The sequence below is a fragment of the Alosa pseudoharengus genome, unplaced genomic scaffold (assembly GCF_046254945.1).
Source record: "Alosa pseudoharengus isolate Yale_2024_CS ecotype anadromous, Long Island Sound unplaced genomic scaffold, YU_APseudo_1.1 YU_APseudo_1.1_scf_6, whole genome shotgun sequence".
Classification (NCBI taxonomy): Eukaryota; Metazoa; Chordata; class Actinopteri; order Clupeiformes; family Clupeidae; genus Alosa; species Alosa pseudoharengus.
The window spans coordinates 30110214-30130087 of record NW_027468848.1 but is presented as its reverse complement, the minus strand read 5'-3'; the positions used below and the strand labels follow the sequence as shown (position 1 = coordinate 30130087).

At 41.5% G+C, this 19874-nt stretch overlaps 1 protein-coding gene across 4 annotated transcripts in view; it reads left to right on the top strand.

Moving 5' to 3' along the window:
- mef2cb (myocyte enhancer factor 2cb) overlaps window positions 1–5990 on the top strand; it is an 80631-nt gene extending 74641 nt beyond the window's left edge. For 3 of the 4 annotated variants that reach the window (XM_076269527.1, XM_076269526.1, XM_076269524.1), the window contains 3 exons: window positions 735–864; window positions 1277–1412; window positions 1828–5990. In XM_076269527.1, the coding sequence (XP_076125642.1) occupies window positions 735–864; window positions 1277–1412; window positions 1828–2329 (768 nt within the window). In that variant the 3' untranslated portion in view covers window positions 2330–5990. The remainder of the gene's footprint in view (window positions 1–734; window positions 865–1276; window positions 1413–1827) is intronic. The other variant, XM_076269525.1, reaches the window with a different exon arrangement.
- Window positions 5991–19874: the final 13884 nt, after the last annotated feature.

Below are 19874 nucleotides of genomic sequence, written 5' to 3'. Positions count from 1 at the left end.
GTGCTATTTTTCCAAAAATGTGACTGGGAAGAACCCTCTGAATATTCTTTTTTTTTTTTTAAATCACAGTCGAGTAGCAGTATCAAATATCCAGTTGTTTTATTATGCATTTTCATTTTGCTTGTAAAGTGTAGGGTACACATTGTTTCTTTGACAAATTGCATTCATTTCAAAGACCAGTCCATTACAGTTGTTGTTAAAAGACACTGTTTCCCTGTTAGTCAGTGCAGTAGTAAGACCATCTGAGAAATTGTCTCAGAAATTGTCTCACGTCCCCTCCCGTACTCACCGTTGCTTTCCTTCTCATTCTCTCTACTCTTTCAAATGAGCAGATGAGATGCTACAATACAGTTAGCATTTCTGTTTCACCATGCTGTCATCATACTTGCTTGTGGCCAGGGCAGCAAAAAAAAGAACAGAATAAAAGAATGAAAGGACAAGAAGAAGAAGAAAAAGAAAACCTCCATTCGTTGCTGATTCAGTTGCCGTGGAGACTAGGGGTTACTATAGCGACCAGGAGCCCTCAGTGGGATTGTAAATGATAGGTTTGGCAGAGTTCAGTGGCACCGCATGTCAAGTGATTAATTTCCTCAGAAACTGGAATTGTGTTCATTCTCTGAGCGTCAGTGTGCGAGCGAGAGAGAGAAGCAAGAGAGAGAGAGAGAGAGAAACAATCATCATGGCTGATTTTATTTTGTACTAAAACATACACCCTCCCTTCTTCCCCCACACAGAACCAGAGAATAAACAACTCACAATCTGCACAGTCGCTGGCCACCCCCGTTGTTTCCGTAGCGACACCCACCTTACCCGGGCAAGGGATGGGTGGCTACCCTTCTGCCATCTCCACTTCATATGGTACTGGTACGTCATCAGCATACACACACACACACACACACACACACACACACACACACACACACACACACACACACACACACACACACACACACACACACATCCCACCTGAACAAACTTACCACTCTGGCAATATCTGCAGTCCAAATCCACAGAAGCATGTCATAGAGCTTGGGCTCTACTCATATTAGTCATTACTTCCCCTGAATATTGAGATAATACAAACAAATGTGTCTCCTAAAAGCTGTTCTTTAAAATAACATAACACAGAGTTGCTAATGAAAATAATTTATGTGTGGATTGTGTAGGGTCTTAAAATGACCAGCAGATGGTGCTATTTTCTCACTGTTATAAATAACGATATGGTAAGGTTATGGCGACCACTGACATGCTCTCTTTTTTGTGTTTGAATGTTTAGAATATTCTCTGAGCAGCGCGGACCTGTCCTCTATATCAGGCTTCAACAGTGCCAACAGCATTCACCTGGGATCCATGAGTGGCTGGCAGCAGCAACACCTGCAGAACATGCAGCACTCAGCCCTCAGTCAGCTAGGGTGAGTCCACACACACACACACACACACACACACACACACACACACACACACAGACACACACACACACACACACACACATGTATGCATGCATGCACACACAAATCTGTCCCAGATGTAAAGCTATTTTTTTAAAAGATAATGAACCAAATTGTCTTTATCTGATAACAAAGACTTTCTTCTAAGACAATTCAATATAATCAAATATAAGTATTTCATTGAAGTAACAACTAGTCTTTGTATAAGCATATGTGTCATATTCATCTAATACAATTTCAGATTGACTCAATATGTAGCCTAGTGCATTTTGTGTGTGTATTCAACTGTGTATGTGTTGTGGGGAGGGAAAATGGCTGTTCTTCTCCTCTCCTGGCGGCTGTAACACCCCACCTCCGTCTGCTCTCCTCCTCTCTACAGAAATTGCACTAGCACTCACTTATGTCAGAGTTCAAATCTCTCCCTGCCCACTGCTCAGAGCCTGCACATCAAGTCCGAACCTGTTTCTCCTCCTAGAGATCGCACCGGCAGCAGCACCCCTGGGGGCTACGCTCCCCCGCCCCCGCTCGCGCTCTCTTCCCAGCATGCTCAGCACCCCGGCCAGCAGCAGCAGCAGCAGCATCACCACCACCAGGGGCAGCAGCAGCAGCAGCAGCACCAGGGTCACCAGGGCTCGTCCCAGGCCCCGCCGGGTCGCCAGGACTCGGGCCGCTCGCCGGTGGACAGCCTGAGCAGCTGCAGCAGCTCGCACGAGGGCAGCGACCGCGACGAGCACCGCGGCGACTTCCACTCGCCGCTCGGGCTCACGCGGGCCGGCACCAACGGGGGAGGCGGTGGAGGAGGAGGCGGCGGCGGCGGGCTGGACGAGCGTCACAGCCCCTCGCTCAAGCGCGTGCGTCTGTCCGAGGGCTGGGCCGCCTGAGTTGGCGGCAGTGGAGGACGAGGAAGAAGGCCACACCCCCCACCTACCCACCCTGACCACGACACCGCGTCAAGCTCCCACTGCTAACCACCACCACCAACAACAACAACAACAACATCAACAAAAACATCAATGACCACCCGACCCCCGAACCCTGATCGCCAAACAGGACCGAGCAGCCACTCCCACACCGTCTCGCTCCGCAAGCTGAACTGGGCCGAGCGCACATTCAAACACAAGACACGCGTCGACACAGCCGCGCTTGCGCACACACACAGCCACACACACACACACTCACCCACAAATATGAGCACACTGTCTCTCGCTCTCAGAGACGTGATAGACGCAAAACCTGGATGGACATAACAAACTAACAGAGACACTCTTGCTGTGCTCTCTTGACTCTCTCTCTCCCTCTCTCTTGCTCTCTCCCTCTCTCATCCTCTCACCCCCTCTCTCTCTTTCTCTCTGTCATACACAGAGTCACAATCAGCCCTGTTTTTCTCCCTCACTGCTCTTTCCCCAGTCTTTCTGTGAAGGCAGGTATAGGGAGGACCTTGTGTTTTTTGACTCTCAACTGTATGGTTTTGGTATAACTAATTGTTGTAACTATGGTAATGAGTTCCTTTCCCTATTTTCTGAGTATTTCATAGATCCAGAAGAGAGATGTTTCAGAGGGGGTGTGGTGGACAAGGGTGGACATTAGAGGCCTAGGCAGCAGCCAAACTTTTTACCAGGGGAAGGGGGTGTCTATGCACTATGAGTGCTGACTAGGGGGGGAGAGGGTAGTATCCCTAAAACATTAAGTAAGACAAAAACTAAAAGTATATGCATATCTACACATGCATCCATGTACACATAATCCATAGTATCAAACATAAATGAAATTAAAGTCAGGTACTCTGTTTTTTATTTGTAAAAATGAAGGAAAAAATACTTTTTTTAAGTACTAAAATCTTCTCAGTCACAGTAAGTGGAAGTCCAGAAAGTCTTTCAGAGAGGGCAAACAGCTGCATTTACAGATAGCCTAGCACTTCAGTTCCTTACTCTCTGTGTACAGATACAGTGTTTTTGTTTCATGTTTTGTTGTTTTTTGTTTTTCAAACCCTCTTTCTCTGCAGTGCTCCCTCTGCTAAATGTATGTTATGACAGACGATGTCTTGTTGCAGGTTCAACGTGTTTATGTACATAAGGGGCGAAGAGAAGGGGGAAAGGGGGTGTTGAAGGTTACACACAATTAAATACGTTCACAATGAAGCTTATATGCAACTTGTGATGGACCCTCCAGGTATATTTATATATGTATACATGCAGGCTTCTTAGGGTTTTGTAAGAGTTACAGCCTCTGATTGGCTAATGCAAGTTTGGAAGGCCATCTCTTGGAAGTGGCCAGGTTTGAAATAGCATTGAGCTGGAAGAGGACAATATCTTTGTTAAAAGAGCCATGTTAATCCAAGGAAATAACACAAAACCTAAGTCTTGCGTTCAATGTTCAGTATTAAAAAAATATATGACAAAAAAAAGAAAAAAAAAACAATTGTATAATACACTTGCTTATATTTTCATATAAAAAGGAATATAATGCAAAGCATTTTTGTGGCTTTTTGTAGTTTCTATAAGCCAGAATGTGTTTTGATAGCTTTGCTAATATGGGGAAATAAACAAAAAAATACATGACGGGCTATTTAACCTGAAGCCATGGAAGGGGAGATGGAGAACCATTTAGCTTTGCTGAACTTTTTCCTCTTTGTAGAGATTTTCCTTTTGTTTGTTTTTAAAACGTGTATTTCTAATTATATTAAATAATAATATTAAGAATCTTTTTGGAAAAAAAATCTGTGAAATTAACATGCTTGTGTATAGCTTTCTAATATATAAATATATAATAATTATGATCATAGCATTTGTTTGTTTCCCCCCTTGTAGTGGAGTTAAGTGTGTGTGCAGTCACACATGTAGTTAATTTTTGAGTTCCCCTTTTCCTTCTTCCCTTCTTTCTTTCTTTATTCTATTCTGTTTTTTTTTGTTTGTTTGTTTTTTTGGCGAGCTCCAGACAACGTCATTCAGGATCATAGCAGTTCCCCTCCTCCAGGTCCACGGGTTGCGGTGCTTTTCTGTTTGCATTCTCAGAAGTGAGCATGTCTCAGGCAAGACGACGGGAAGCATAAGTGTGAAGACAGACAAACAGAGAGGAGAAGCTCTCCCTGTGTCCTATGTCCATGGTTAGCCAACACTGGAGGGACTGTGTTATAGGGTCTTACAGGTTCAATCTCTCTTCTCCAATTTTGTTTGTTTTGCATAGATGTTTTGCAATCAAATAGACAAGGAGGTAACTGCCCTGTCCTCTATCTCTAACATGCCTAATGGACAGCCACACAGTGTCTGTGGATAAGCATCATAGTTTTGTTGCCAAAGCAACAGGTCATCTTTCCTGTTGCTATTTGCAGATAGATATCATGACCAATATATGGGCACTGGTTAGGGAGAAGCACAAACTTTTTTTTTTCAAACTATGTTACAAATGGAGTCACAGTCAATACAATTCTCCTGAATACACGCAAAGAAGATGGTGATCGAATCACCATTTTCTAGTTTTATTTATTATTTTTTTTGAAGAAACCAAAGCTAATGACGTGTCTGCTTGATGTCACAATTTCACTCTCACACGTGTCATTCTGTTGCCACGTTTGAAACAATAAAAAGCAAAAACACCCAGTCAAAGACTTGCTGCATGTTAGTTAGTAACTATAGTCAATGTGATCAGTCCAGAAGGAAAGGCCAGTGAAACAGCTCACAGTGCCATGTTGAATGAGTGAAAACGCACGCCCGATCGTTCTGACCGCATAGCCTCCTTCTGGTCACCTGGGGTTTTCTGTGGATGCTTTGATATTTGCTAATAGTTTCTTTGTTGTTACTGGTAAAAAAAATGTGCTTCAAACAGATTTAGTAATGGCGTCTGTCAGTATCTTTTTTTCCTACCAAAGAGATGGAGCGATGTTCATTTTTGGTGTCATGTTTTTTGAGATTTGAGACAGTTGTATTGCTTCATATGTTGATAACTTGACTTGCTTTCCTCTGTAATATACTGTATGCCGGTACCTCAAATGGACCCACCCAGTACCTCAAAGAAACTTTTTGATGAGTCATTTTGGTGAGAGAAGGGGTAAACTGACCCAGCAGGTGTACAGTATTGTGAAATAATCTGCCATTGTTTGTTCAATCTCCCATTATTTCCCCGTATGGTTTGTTGTTCAGTACTCTTCAGTACTTTTTATTTTTTCTTGGAAAAAAATGTTTCCATTTAAAAGTTCAAATAACTCCTAAAAATATGTTTAACAATCTGTAGTTACAAATGTAGCTTGTATAAACCTATGGAGGGTGACGTTTGAAGGAAACATTTGTTTTTATGTTTTATTTTTTTCGTCTTTCTTTGAAATATGAGAGAGGCTTACAGCGGCATAAGCTGGACTTTGTCGCCACTTGAAGACAAGATGTCATTAAATTAATACCACATCTCTGTATCTCAAGGGACTTGACTCCGCTGTATGTAATGAAAAAATTAATGTGTGGAAAAGAATAAAAAAAAAACAAGTTTGTCCCACCGGGAAAAGGTATTTGTATTTTGCAGAGAATTCAGTAAAGTTACTGGCTTTCTTAGTTACCCCAGGTGCCCCGGCATGGTTTCATTGTGTGTGTGTGTGTGTGTGTCTGTGTCTGTGTGTGTGTGTGTTGGTTTTTACTCCTCCTGACCAATCCCTCAACATCCAGCTCCCTCACCCACCTACACACACACACTCACACACAATTAAACACACCCACACACAAAACCACACATGGCACACATATACACAAAAAAAATCACTTTATGGTTGGCAAATGGTAATACAATGTGCTGTATTAAAATGTCAACACAGCAATAGTAGTTTTGGACAGCCAGGACCCCAAATGTGCACAGGGAAAAAACACCTGTTTCCGTCTCACCTCATTTATTGAATATAGAAAATCACCACATCCCTCTGGTTCAGTCTGATATTTATACATGATTTTCACATTACACTAACATTTCCCAAGATTTCACTGAATCACTGGCCACTTAAACATCACACCCGCATCTGGATCTTGCTTCTCAGTTGGCTACAAATGTTAACACCTCTAATTAATGTTTAGAACTTAATTAAAACATCTTGTTCAAATGAAACAGCATATTGCTGTAAAGATCCCTCGGTTTGGGCAATCTACTCTTCAAGTATTCCGGATGTTCTGGTTCTTCATCCCAGAGGATAGTAAAGCAAAGGACGTCCGATTGGCTCTGGATTAGACCGGATATGGCCCTGGTCTAGTCCAACTGCACATCCACTCCGTTATACAGGCTGTAATATCTGGGCTCAAATCCAGGTGTTTTTGTACTTTACAGCTGTTTTTCTGCCCCCTCAGTGAGTGGACTAATGGGATGTTTTGCTGGTTGGGTGTGTTGGCAGTGGCCAGCGATCGCTGCTGGATTTGCAGGAGTGGGCAAAAGGAGCCACGGGACTCCAGGCTCCCCACACAGCTGCACTGTCTTTGCCACCATGCTACTGGTGCCGGACCACACACATGGGGGGGGGGGCGGTGGTGTTAGTAGGGGTGGGGTGGCGAGCGGCTGCAGTGCTTGGGCACATCCTCCGCATGCCCACACTAACCTCACCCCATCTAAACCAGCCCACCCAGCGACAGCCACGTGTGTGGGCACCTCCACAGATATCCTTGAAGGGCACGGGTGTGTGTGTGTGAGTGTGTGTGTGTGTGTGTGTGTGTGTGTGTGGGGAGGGGGGGCGGGGGGCGTAGACAAGCAATACGAGCAAAAAAGTGATGAAATGGTGAATGTGTCCAACTGTAAGAGTGACATAAACAGGTGAATGGGGGTTATTGTGAGTTGCTTCGCTCACTGTGTTTCAGTCACCCTTGTGTGGTGCAAAGGCGCTGCGTTTTACCACAAGAGGGCGCCAATGTTGTTCCAAAAATATGCTATGGCAAAAAAAAATAATAATAAAAAAATAGTGTAGTCTAACGTGTAGTCTAAACAATCTGTTTACCTTACATTCACAGTGTGTAGCCTACATGTAGGCTCTATTTGTTTAAAACAACCCGTTTTGTGTGTACAATTACTTAATGAACATATCAGAAATATTTTCCAACCACTTGTAATTCAGCATTTTAGGAATTAAAACAAGACGTGTTAAAATGATCAAACCAGCATCTTAAATTAAAAACGATCGAGAAATGAAGTGCTACAGGTAGTTTGTTATGAAACTGGAAGGGAAAGATGTAGGCTATAAAGACACACCTCTATGTAGATTAATTGACATTCTATCAGTGGGTCAGATTATTTTATTAACGGCTGAATTTCACTGAACCTATCGACTCGTCACGTAAAGACCATAATGCATGTTAGTCATGTTGATTGCAGATTATTATTTTTTCAAAACACAGAATAAGATTGTACTCAATAATATATTTCTTAGGCCATCGAAACACACTGTTCATCCGTTTTACAAGAAAATTGTTTATCTAACTTTAAGGCATGCTTACATTAATATAGCCTGTGAAAACAAACAACTGTAAATAGATAGATAGATAGATAGATAGATAGATAGATAGACAGACAACAGCAACAACGTTGGTGGACATTACAAGGGGCACGTGTAGGGACAAAGAATGTAAGATATAGGCCTACACATTCATAGGTAAAAATAAATAAATAATACAAATAAACAAATCCTCCCCTAAACATGGGTCGCAGCATCAGTGGCCACAGCTTATTTTAGGTAGCTGTTAAGAAATCTAAGATCTAATTTTCATCATTTTACAAACTCTAAAAACATCTATGGCAATAAAAGTCCAGAAGATTGATTTGTCCCAGAAATATGTATGTAAAGCATCGACATTCCATACGGAAGAAATAGTGTGTACAAAGCTACATTGAACAACTCAGTTTAATTGTAAACAAAATTATTTGAAACAATTTTCGTTTGGTCGAGTTAATTAGACAAATGTGTCAACAGCTTGAAAACATCAAAAATCCAAAACCTTATTTATGACACTCAATTAAATTGTCATTACGTGAATTAATTTTATTTGAGTTTTATTACCCCGCCTACCCACACCTGGTAGCCTATATCATTACAGTAGATTACATTTCAGACAAAAGATAATTAATAATTTCACAGTGATCTATACACATTAAATAATAATCCACGGGTTGACATACATAGGCTACAACTCAAGAAAAACTCAAGGAAAAACTCCAGATTAACAAGGGAGTTTGAGCTGGTTGCGGTGTTTCTCTAACAACACTGCTCATAGGCTGTTTCCTTGTTCTGCAAGCGGACGTCTAATATCCCTAAGACTTTATCAATTATTTGTTAAAGTTCCCCTGTAGGCCTACGTCGCGTTTGTTTAAGATTCAGATGAGGCATTTTTGGTTGTTATTTCTCTGGAAATCAAAAAAACAGCTCTTGCACGGAATTTATCAAATATTTCCATTGAAAAATAAATGAAAAAAAGAAAGAAAGAAAAAGAAAGCTTTTTACTTCTCATAGGTAGGGCCTACACGCACAAAGGTGGGCTAAAACAAATCAGACGGAAAGGCGCTTGCGCTATGTAGCTAACTTTCTTCTTTGGTTGAATACATTAACCGAGCGTAGAACGTGTCCTAGGTGCTCATTAATGGCTAGGCTGATTGCCCAAAGATGAATGCTTCGTTTAATAAAATTGAATGCTTGTGTGTATCCGGATGCATTATGAAATTAGCTCAACATAACTTAAATACTCGTTTTAATTGTTTTATCGTTTTTGTTTTCTTTCGTTAGGCTATAATGTGTAGGCCTATTTCTAATTGGGCAGCAGACAGGTTCTTTGATGGTCCCATCTTTACATTAGGCTAATCGCAGTGCCACATTCTTCCGCAAAGACAAGGTGAATGCGATGTCCTGTACAGGTCACTGTTCAGTCCTTTGATTTTCAGAACCGGGCATGAAAGACCGGACCTGATATGGTGGTTATGGGTAGTGGAGTTAGCGGAGAACTCGAAAGAATGGGCAAAAGCAAAACTGATCATTATTATCATCATTAGGCTATTGTTATTATTATTATTATTATTATTATTATTATTATTATTATTCCTAGTAGCCTATATGTTGCTGTTGTTAATGGTGATGATGATGGCGACGATGATGATGATGATAATGAATTTCTGTTCACTCTAAAATCTTTTTGAGGAATAATATGATGTATTATGTGATAGGCATCGGCTATGCCAATTAAAACAATCAGCGAAAAGCGTAAAACGCTATTTTAAAGTTGAAAGTTACACCAAAATCTATAGCCAACCAAAAGCTGTGTCAAGGCCAGAGCCTACGATCAGCTCGAAACAGACAAATGACAGAATTTAGGCTATCAAAAAGACTACCTGCTGCATCGTTTAGGCTACTCTGTGGAGTTAAAACTCAACATGAAAATGAAAATAGAAGAGCATATCCTTCACTTCACAATCCAAAAGACTGGCGTAATAGAAGAATGTAGCCTACAAGCGCGCGTGCATATATCAACCTGCCATTAATTATCTATTGTTCGACAGACCTTACACGGTGTGTGTGTGTGTGTGTGTGTGTGAGAGAGAGAAAGAGAGAGAGAGAGAGAGAGAGAGAGAGAGAGAGAGAGAGAGATAGAGAGCGTTTCAGTGATTGCCTCCGTGCGTTTGTACGTGTGTGTTTGTGTGTGTGTGTGTGTGAGAGAGAGAGAGAGAGAGAGAGAGAGAGAGAGAGAGAGAGAGAGATGTTTCTGTGTATGCATGTATGTGTTTGTATAGGCTACATGTGCGTGTGTCTTGTGCTGCGATTGTCCACACTTGCATATGTTTCATTGAGTCCATTTGTGAGATTCTAATATAAACCGTTTCCCACTTCATAGTTTATAGCTTATGCCCCCTATAATGTGTGGCATTATAGGGATATAGGGTATCATGTAGGTATAGGCTGCAATGGACAGTAAATAAATAAAGCCTATCGACATCATACGATTTAAGTGGCCTTAAAAACAAAACATAATCCTACACATTTGATATGCCAGATATACACGCGGTATAATAAGGCCTAGTAAAATAGTAACTAGGCTTTAGACTAGCCTACTTTACAATATGCAAAGTGAGGTTAGGCTACGGAGATGTTGGTCACAGGCTACGGGGTACGGAACAAAACAATGGTTTAACAAATAATACATACGATTACAGAAAGCCTAAATGCGTTGAGTAAAATACGTCTAGTGTAGGTGTGTGTGTGTGTGTGTGTGTGTGTGTGTGTGTGTGTGTGTGTGTGTGTGTGTGTGTGTGTGTGTCGTGTGTGCGCTCCCGCCCGCGCACCAGTGTGTGTTCTATGTTTTCACCGCTAGGTGACGCCAAACGTTCAAAATAATCCACGGAGGCCGTCATTCACTTGATCTAGGCCTTACGCTAGTATTAAAAGACAGGGAAAATAACTATAAATAAATAATAATTGATTCTATTTCGTAATCCATTTTACAAAGGAATGTGTGCCAATGAAGGGTTATTTTAAACTTCCATGCCAAATTGTGTCCATTGGAGAACCAATGTTTTGAGATTTCATATGATGAAAAATCATGACACATGCAGTCTAATTATATGAATTTGTATTAATTTATCTCTGCTGCATCCTATCCCTATCCCACTAACTTTCTTAGTGCCCGAAGACTACAGGAAATACCTTATACAAAAGGCTACATTATTCCACGACAGACTAGGCTACAGTATAGATTAGTATGTATCTACAAACTGTCGTAGTAGCCTATATATAATGCATGAAGTGACCCTAATTTCAGTAATATACCTTGCCCATAAAGTAGGCCTACACGCAATCGCTCAAGATATATCAACGTGTATACACACAGGCGAAAGCGTGCGTTTAAAAGAAACAGTTAGATGTCTAAGCATTTGCCCACGAAACAGGAATGAGCATTTTCATTGGATATAACTACCTTTACTAAAATATTTAAAAAATACACCTATTGTAGTTTACCTTAAGTTCATCATCATGTCGTGGGAGATAAAATAAAAATGACAGATTCAGGCAAACAAATTGGAAAAAAAAGGGAAATTGTTGGTAAAAAAAAACAATATTATATACATGTGTTATATACATACATATTTCTGAAATTAAGGACAATTGTGGACAGATTTTGAACAATGTCCTGCGCTTGCTTCCACGCGCAATTATCTGGGTATATCGTCTACTTAGACCCTACTCAGAAGATGACAATACTTCTGTCTCAGTAGTTGTTGTGGTTCCGTGCTTACAACGGAAGAAATCACGACAATATTGACAAATATGGCTCATTTCTGGCTAATATATTAACTCCACACACTAAAATCATGACACTGTGTTGTAGCCTATGATCACTTCATGGCCCATAATGGTGATCTATTTCATCTTAATTAGTAGCATGCTGTTAAATTTTGTGATGACCTATTATTATTTCCCTAAAAATATTTAACAGTACACATATCTGTCCTGTAAGGTGACCTGGAACATAATGAAAGCTGAAATTCGAGTTGGTTCCTCCTTTGGACGGGTCGGATGCGGTTGGGATGCTCTGCCTTTAGTGCTTGGTAAGTATGCATTATTATGGTAATCTTGGTCCTGCCTTGTTGCTTCGTGACAAACCATGCATGTGCATTTCAGAACTTGAGGCCATAAGAGGTGGAAAGGGAAGCGGACATGACATAAAGTGTCTAAGTGCAGTTTCATATTTAAGAGAATCTCTTAAATCTATCACACTTCTCGTCAACATTTACGGAATGTCATTGGCACTTTTTTTACGAGCGAACTACTTGTAGGCATGGCACAAATGTGTTTTAGCTCTCCCGGGTAATTTTTTTCTCGTCCGATCGCCTGACCACTTCTATTGGGTGGCACATCACCCAAACGACGAGGAGCAGGGTTCACGAAATAAGGAGGGAGCTACTCATAGGAAGTATGTGAGTCTTACAGATGGTAGCACAAATAAAGTTCTTCTGGAAATTCGTGTCACACCTATGGCTCTGTCAAGCGTCTTGTGGTAAGTTTGCTTGATGGCATTTTCTGTAAGCTATAGAAGCTACACACACATTTTCTGCAGCATGTTACAATACAAATAAAAATGTCATTCATTAGACGCGCATGCCTGTGTGTGTGTGTGTGTGTGTGTGTGTGTGTGTGTGTGTGTGTGTGTGCGTGCGTGCGTGCGTGCGCGCGCGTGTGTGTGTGTGTGTTGAGAGGGAGTGAGCAGAGAGACTATGCTATGGTTATGTGAGAATTCCGAGCATTGCGTGTTTTTACAGACATTCAAATGTTCTCCATTTTCCTACTAGGACCACCTTGTGTTCAGTGCAACTTGTTTTTTGCCTGGATATGGTTCTGAACCGTTTTGTCCCTATTCTACACGTTGTCACATCCATAGCTATTTAGACAGTATATTATTTTATATCAGGTTACTTATTCTACATTTGGATGTATGGACACTCCTGACATGTGTTTTGTATGCAATTCGGTAAACAGATTAGCCCACCCTTTTCTAAATTGGTCTCCTGCAATGCCTTTGTTTATTCCATTGCTGTTTTGTACACGATACTAACATACTGTGTTTGAAGCAGGCCTAGGTAAATAACCCCATATATCAGAGTCAGTGTTGCTCTTTGAAATATTGTAGTAACAATCATTTTATTCTGTGCAACATTATTTAACTGATCTTGTATTTAGATGCCTGGTTACTGCTAGCATTTGATCCTAGAAATAACCAGCGGATGACAAACGCATTGCAACAGCGCAAATTACATAATTGGTCGATCATCACGGAGCAATCATCAAATGCAAAATAAATGCAAATATACCTTTTACATATGCATCAGTATTCAAAATAACATACACGGTGGAACCAACTGCATCAGGGCTGCAAGGATGGCGAAGCGGGCGTCTCATTATGCACGAGCGATTTCCCTGGCAAGCCTCCGCTTCTTCTCTCCACGTCCCTGGAACGCGCACTGAAAAACGCTGGATGAATCACAAAAATACAAAAACAAATAAAAACACATTCTTCTGAAACGAAATCTAAATGCAAGGAGCTGAAAGAGGAAATTACTCCAACTGGTGAAAGACAGTGGGATTTGCATATTTGATGCACTAATTTCCTTCATGTATTTAAATATGGCCGCACGTAGCTGATATGCTTGTCTACGTCATAAGACGTGACCTCGTTGCAAAATGGAAACGTGAATCCTTTCTAGTCTACGGCATCCGCCAATAAGAAGGGGAAATTAAAACATAAAGACTAGATGTAAAAACGTTGAAAGCTCTTGGTCTCTTTTTTTTGCCCCCCCCCCATTAGAAATGCAACTGTGAAAACTAACAGAGTAGGCTATTACAAATGTTCAATTTCATGAGAAGTTCACTGAGTTTAGGAAAGAGTGTGTGTGTGTGTTTGTGTGTGTGTGTGTGTGTGTGTGTGTGAGAGAGAGAGAGAGAGAGAGAGAGAGAGAGAGAGAGAGAGAGAGAAAGAGGTGTCGGATGAGTAGTACTGAAGGGGACTTGTAAAGCTTATCCTTTGATAGTTCTAATAAAACAGGATTTACGCACTGATTGACTTGGGAACACTTGTGTTTTTTTTTTTTTGCTGAGCAAAGTCTGTCTGGACATTATAAATTGTGGTAAATGATGTGCTCCTTACATTTGCAAGGCAGTAAATACGTTCTGTCAGTCAAAACATATTTAAAGCGCAGGGAGCAAATTCATTACTGCGGTCAATTCTTAACCTGGTCTAGGAAGGGGGGCCAGTCCACGCCAGTGGAGGAACAATGGCCCCTCAGTTCAAGTCCAACAAAAGACCTGGCGGACTTGTTTGAATTTCAGAGCACGTCCTTTCTCACACAGAGGGATGGACTATACCCTGGCCAGAGGCACCCCCCTCACCCCCACCCTAACCAATGAAAAAAAAAAGAAAAAAACATGCCGACTCTCTCAGCCCGACAGTGCACTTTTCCATTTTGGGCCGTGGACAAATAGGTTATGGGAAACTTCTCTCCCTCCCTCTGTCCCTCCTCTTCACTCTCTCCGGCTCTTCGCTCTCCCCACTTCTCTCCTGCGCTTGGGATAAGCTTCGGCTTACAGCAGTGCAACTGAGGCACGCTTAACGAACTAAGTAAGCGGCAATTTTAAACGAAGTGATGTCTAAACAACACTGCGTATGGGAGATTGTTACCCTCCGGGATGAATACAGGGGTTATGTTGGAGAATGAACAATTCAGAAACGTAAGTGCTTAAGAATGATTTGTTTGGTTTTGATGATTTTGCTTCGGTTTGTCTATTTAGATAGACGGTTGACCCCAAACGTTTTTACAGTAATTGTAATTTAAGAGTTTGTTTTAACATAGTTTCAATAGATTAGAGACATTTTGAGTTAGAATAATTACGTAGTAGGTAGGCTTTATGTCGACCATTATTAGCTGGCAACGACGAAGGCCGTGGTCAAAGATATGACTTGTTTTCATTTTTCTATTAAAAACGAAACAATCCTAGAGGTAACTGTGCTTCCCGGCAGTTTTCTTCTTTTGGTTACATAAATAAGATGGTGTGCTAATTGGTTTTGATGCTTGATAAACTTAACAAAGTTGTCGTAATTGAGTGCTTGCAAGTTAGTGTTCATACCTCATATAATATCAAATATCAGTGAGCTACTTTGGGAGGTTCTAACAGACAACGAGCAACTTAACAAAATATTTGGTATTTTGTTTACTCATGTCAGTGTTGCACCTGACCAATGGTTTAGCTGACGACCGACTGAAATATGGTAGGCTACGCTTGGAAAGAGCATAGGGATAAGTCGAGAATGCAAATAGTGTGTCTGCTTTGACTCTGTTATGCACTGATTTGTGTTTGTTTTTCTATGTGTAAGTTCTATGTGTGTGTCTTCTAAACTATACTTTTGTGGCGTAACATGTGCATCAAATGCTAATTTACAATGTCGTCATGTACAACCGGTTGACCTATGGTCATAGTGTGAACAACCTGAAAGTAATATTGCGATGAGAGCACACGCACGTTGACTGTCAGTTCAATACACTGTGTTCTCCTTAGTGTCCCTTACATGCAAAATGGTATTTCTATCAGTACAATACTTTGTCTGTATCTTGATAAATGAATGCACAATGCCAGTCTGTAGGGATGCTCTTGAACTTGGACATGGTTCGTGCACCTGCGCTTTATATGGAACCTCTTGAAGGTTGTAATGTTGGAATGGAGAACGAGAATGGAAAAACTAGAGAGGTACCGAAAACTTCTGAAATAGATGCATGAGCACGGTGTGGAAATGTGTTCTTTTCATGTGCTCTATGAGCACGTGGCAATAATGATGTTAGATTAGAAAGGGGGTTGAGGGCATGTGTGATGCAGTTATAAAAGGCAAATAAAATGCAGTCATAAAATAGTGTGTGTAGCCTATTTAATGCCTCAACCTGTCGGAGCAACAGAGTGTTACACTTAATTGATTAACTGATTTGGATTAATATCATGGTAAAGATCCCTGTGGACTGTCACATCGATCGCGCGTTTAGATGTCGCCCCTCCCACAGGTATAAGGGGGTGTTCAGCGGGGCATCGGTGTAAATAATTCCTTAGATTCACTCATTTTTGTACTCGAACAGTGTGTTTGTTGAGTGTGAGGGAAATTAAGTTGGAGACACCCATTTTACAATAACCAAGGTGATTTTATTGGCATGTTCATCCTCAACGGCGTGCGCGCGCATACAAGCTCTCTCTCTCTCACTCTCTTACACACACACACTTGAAATACTGTAGTCTGAATTTGGATCACATTTGTGGAATAATCAGTGCAATCATACGATTTATCTCAGTAGCCCTTTGACAGACCACAATCGCTTTATCAAGTAGGCTAATGAACGCGCTATCTAGATTTAGAAACACCCATTCATCGACATTCTTGGGTGTTAACAGTTCCATGCATCTAAAAGAGCCCAGGTATAAAACAATGGATCAGAATTATGGGGAGACTGCATTTCATTGACTCACATTAAGAATCATATCCGTATTTTTCTCTAAACCAGGCCAGGTTCAACGCTACCGCAATGTATTGGCTGCTCGATTCAGACTGCGATGAAATATACAGACGTGACGTTGTTCAGCCATCCCAGAAACGACTTTATAGACATTCCTCCAGTAGCATACTTCGTTTTGTCAGTCTAGAAACGAGAGCCATCCCCACAAGAGGCGCAAGTAACATTTTACAATCGAGAGGCAGTATTTCCCCGCTATCTTCTGCGTCTTAGTCCTTTTCAGTCGGTGGATTCACCGAATGCTGGCAAGAGGTCTGAGCTACGCGTACTATAGCTGCGTTCGACAGAGGCACGCAAAGATTGCAGTTCCAGTATGCAGATTGGCCCGAAACGTGCCCACGCGATTTCAAATTACATCATCACAATCCCGCGGTAGGGGACCTTTGACCTCGTCTGGTTGGTCCAGATTTCGGTACTGGAAGTCCGTCCCCTCCCCGTCCCCCCTCCCCTCCAATCTGTCAGAGATGGCCCTTTTTCCGCCTTCTAGACCGTTGGCAGCAGCGACCCAGCAGAACACGACCTTCGTTTGCTCCTCCGAGGCAGCTTTTGGGCGCATCGTCTCTCTTACCGAGACCCGTCACTTGTGCATGCGAGCAATCCGGCATCCTTTGGCCAAAAGACACCTTCTCTTCACTGAAACTAAACAAGTGGCTGTGTTATTCCGGTGCTGTTCTCTCAGGAGTCGGACCCCCCCCACCCCTATGTGCATGCTCTTCGCTACTTGCGTGGGATATCTATTGCTCCCGACACAATTTAATAGAGGCAAAGGAGCTCTTTTTGTGAGATGTGTTCATTTGCATTGCTAATAAGGGCCTGTGCAAGGATGACTGCACATTACTCCACTGGCGCTCCACAGTCCAAGTCTGAGCATTACTGTTTTGTGTCATGAGGTTGTGATTTCATCTGTGGGATTACGTCTCGTTTTGATTCTTTTTTAAAGAAAGTCTGGTTAATGATTAAACTATGTGAACAATCTACCAGTGCACGTCCTATGGGGAAAAAAGAAACTATGGAGAAGCCCATGGAGGATCTTTGATAAAGATTTAACTTCATCTAGACGGATCCCTTAAAGCGATAAGGAGTGGCGATGAAAGCAAATGACAGGACATGCCCCGGAATACTGTTGAAGACGTAGGAAGTGGGTTGTTATCTTTGGTTATCTAGCTGTATGAGTGTGCTGGTCGTCATAAAGCTAGATAACCGAAAGTAAAAACTACTTCCAAGATCATCGGAATCTTTGGATTGGAAAACTTTATTTGGAGGCATAATGAGGTGCATATGAAAATTGTACAATTTTTACCTCGTTTATGGCTTCTGCATTTGAGAGTTGAAATCTACAAGGAGACAAAGTGGGAAATATTGATTGATAAGTACTCCAAAGGAACACTAATTTACAAAATATAAAAAAATAGTCATTTTCAGGGTTCTGCCGGCTGGCTTGTAAGAAACTATCTCTTCCACGCACCATGCACACACTCACACGCGCGCTCACCACACACACACACACACACACACACACACGCACAGTGTTTTAGACTTTAACTTTTTGTCTAACGCACGTCCATATATGTCTTTTGAATACTTTTAGTAATTTCCACGTGTCTGTCTTTTTTCCTTTTCTTTCTTTCTTTTTTTTAATTCAAGCATCATTGACTCTATCCGGGAAACCGCCGTGGCATCCCAAACAGAAATAATTAGGACATATATAGACCTGCCAAAAAACGGAGTAGGGTGGGCGAATGGGGGAGGGGGGGGGGGGTCGGCCCTGCTTAATTGATTCCGTTAAACGGAGCGCAGGAGATGTGAACGACTGGACGCCCCCATTCCCACGCTCGGGGGCAAGTGGCAATGCCATGCCCAATCCCAATATGACAGACAGGGGGAGGGGGGCTGGGGGCGACACAGGTCATGAAAAGACGTCAAGTGCACCCGACTCATCTGCATCCCTTTAGAAAGGAGGCGGCGGTTCCCATAGCCATCGGACGCGGTCCCCTATAGGAGTAGCAACGGCTCTTGAATGCACAAACTTTCAATAAGGCCGTTTAATATGCACATCGTGTCGTGTCTTTGTAGTAGAAAAATCTACGAGTCATAGAGAATATATGGAGGCCAATATAGGCCAATATTTGAAAGGAAAACGCAAAAAAAGAATTTAGAGCGAAATTTTGGTAAATTAAGAGAAATTGCCTCTGTAGGCCTACTTGGAAATAAAGTCCCAGTCAATAGATGACATCACCGCTATTATGCTCTCACGTGTATTTGAACTTGAGCGTTGAGGCTTTCTTTTCAGACCAAGTACATAAACAGACTTCAAGTTCAACTGCAGTAAGACTTAAGATGGCTGCGATGTCTAACTTCAATAGGTTGATTTTTCATACCATCAAAATTCAGATTTTTTATTTTATTTTAACGGTCATTCATTTGCAAACATGTTTTATTGAAAATGTAGTTCAATTTAGAAATCCACGTTTTGAAGACAATGAGTCATTTAGGCTACTAGCTTGTTCGTTTTAGGCCTACAGTAGCACAGAGAGCTATGGTGTTGCTTTGTGAAGTTTGTTGATGGTTCCAAAAACTACTGTGATCTTGGCTGGGTAATAATAAGGTTAATGATAAGGATAATATTTCCCAGGCCTCGTTTTGTGGCCTACACATTCTATAGGGATCTGGACACATCATTAGGCTTACTATGTCTCCTGTATAGGCCTATCTTTATTTCCTTTTTACAACAAGGTGGCAATTAAATAGATACATGGAAACGGTATAGATAAGGCAATCGATGAATACTGTAGTCTATCCAATGAACTACACCGCATTTTATGACCACATTACGCACAACGTTATTGTTTGTAATAGTGTATCAGACCAAACGATTTTCAGAAATGTATCCTGTTCGCTCTGACGTGGACAGTGTGGCTTTGTAAGCCTTTAAGGTAGAATTTCCACATGCATAATATTATTGTGTGTCCCTGAACTAGAGGATAATTCGAATGAAACTGCGCTGTGCGCCTTTGTCATGAGAATAAAGTAAGACAACTGCAAAGGCAAAAGAAGGCCACGTCACTCGATCTTATAAATCCAGCCATAGGTTGAATTCAGTAGCAACAGCACCTGAAATAGTTATGACGACGAAATGCTTGCATTTTCAGACAGGCCATGAAGTGTTTCTTGTTGTATGTCCATATTTAGAAGGACATATCACCCACAATTATAATCTGCCTTCGAGAACAACGTGAGAACACAATATGGTCAAGCAGCGAATAACGAAGATTCATTGTCAATTGAAATGCTCGTCTGGTGCAATGAATAGAGGTATTGTCTTCTGGACTGAGGCCACGCTGAAATGTCAGTGCCGTGTTAAGAACTTAATAATTGAATTAAGTCGGGATTCTT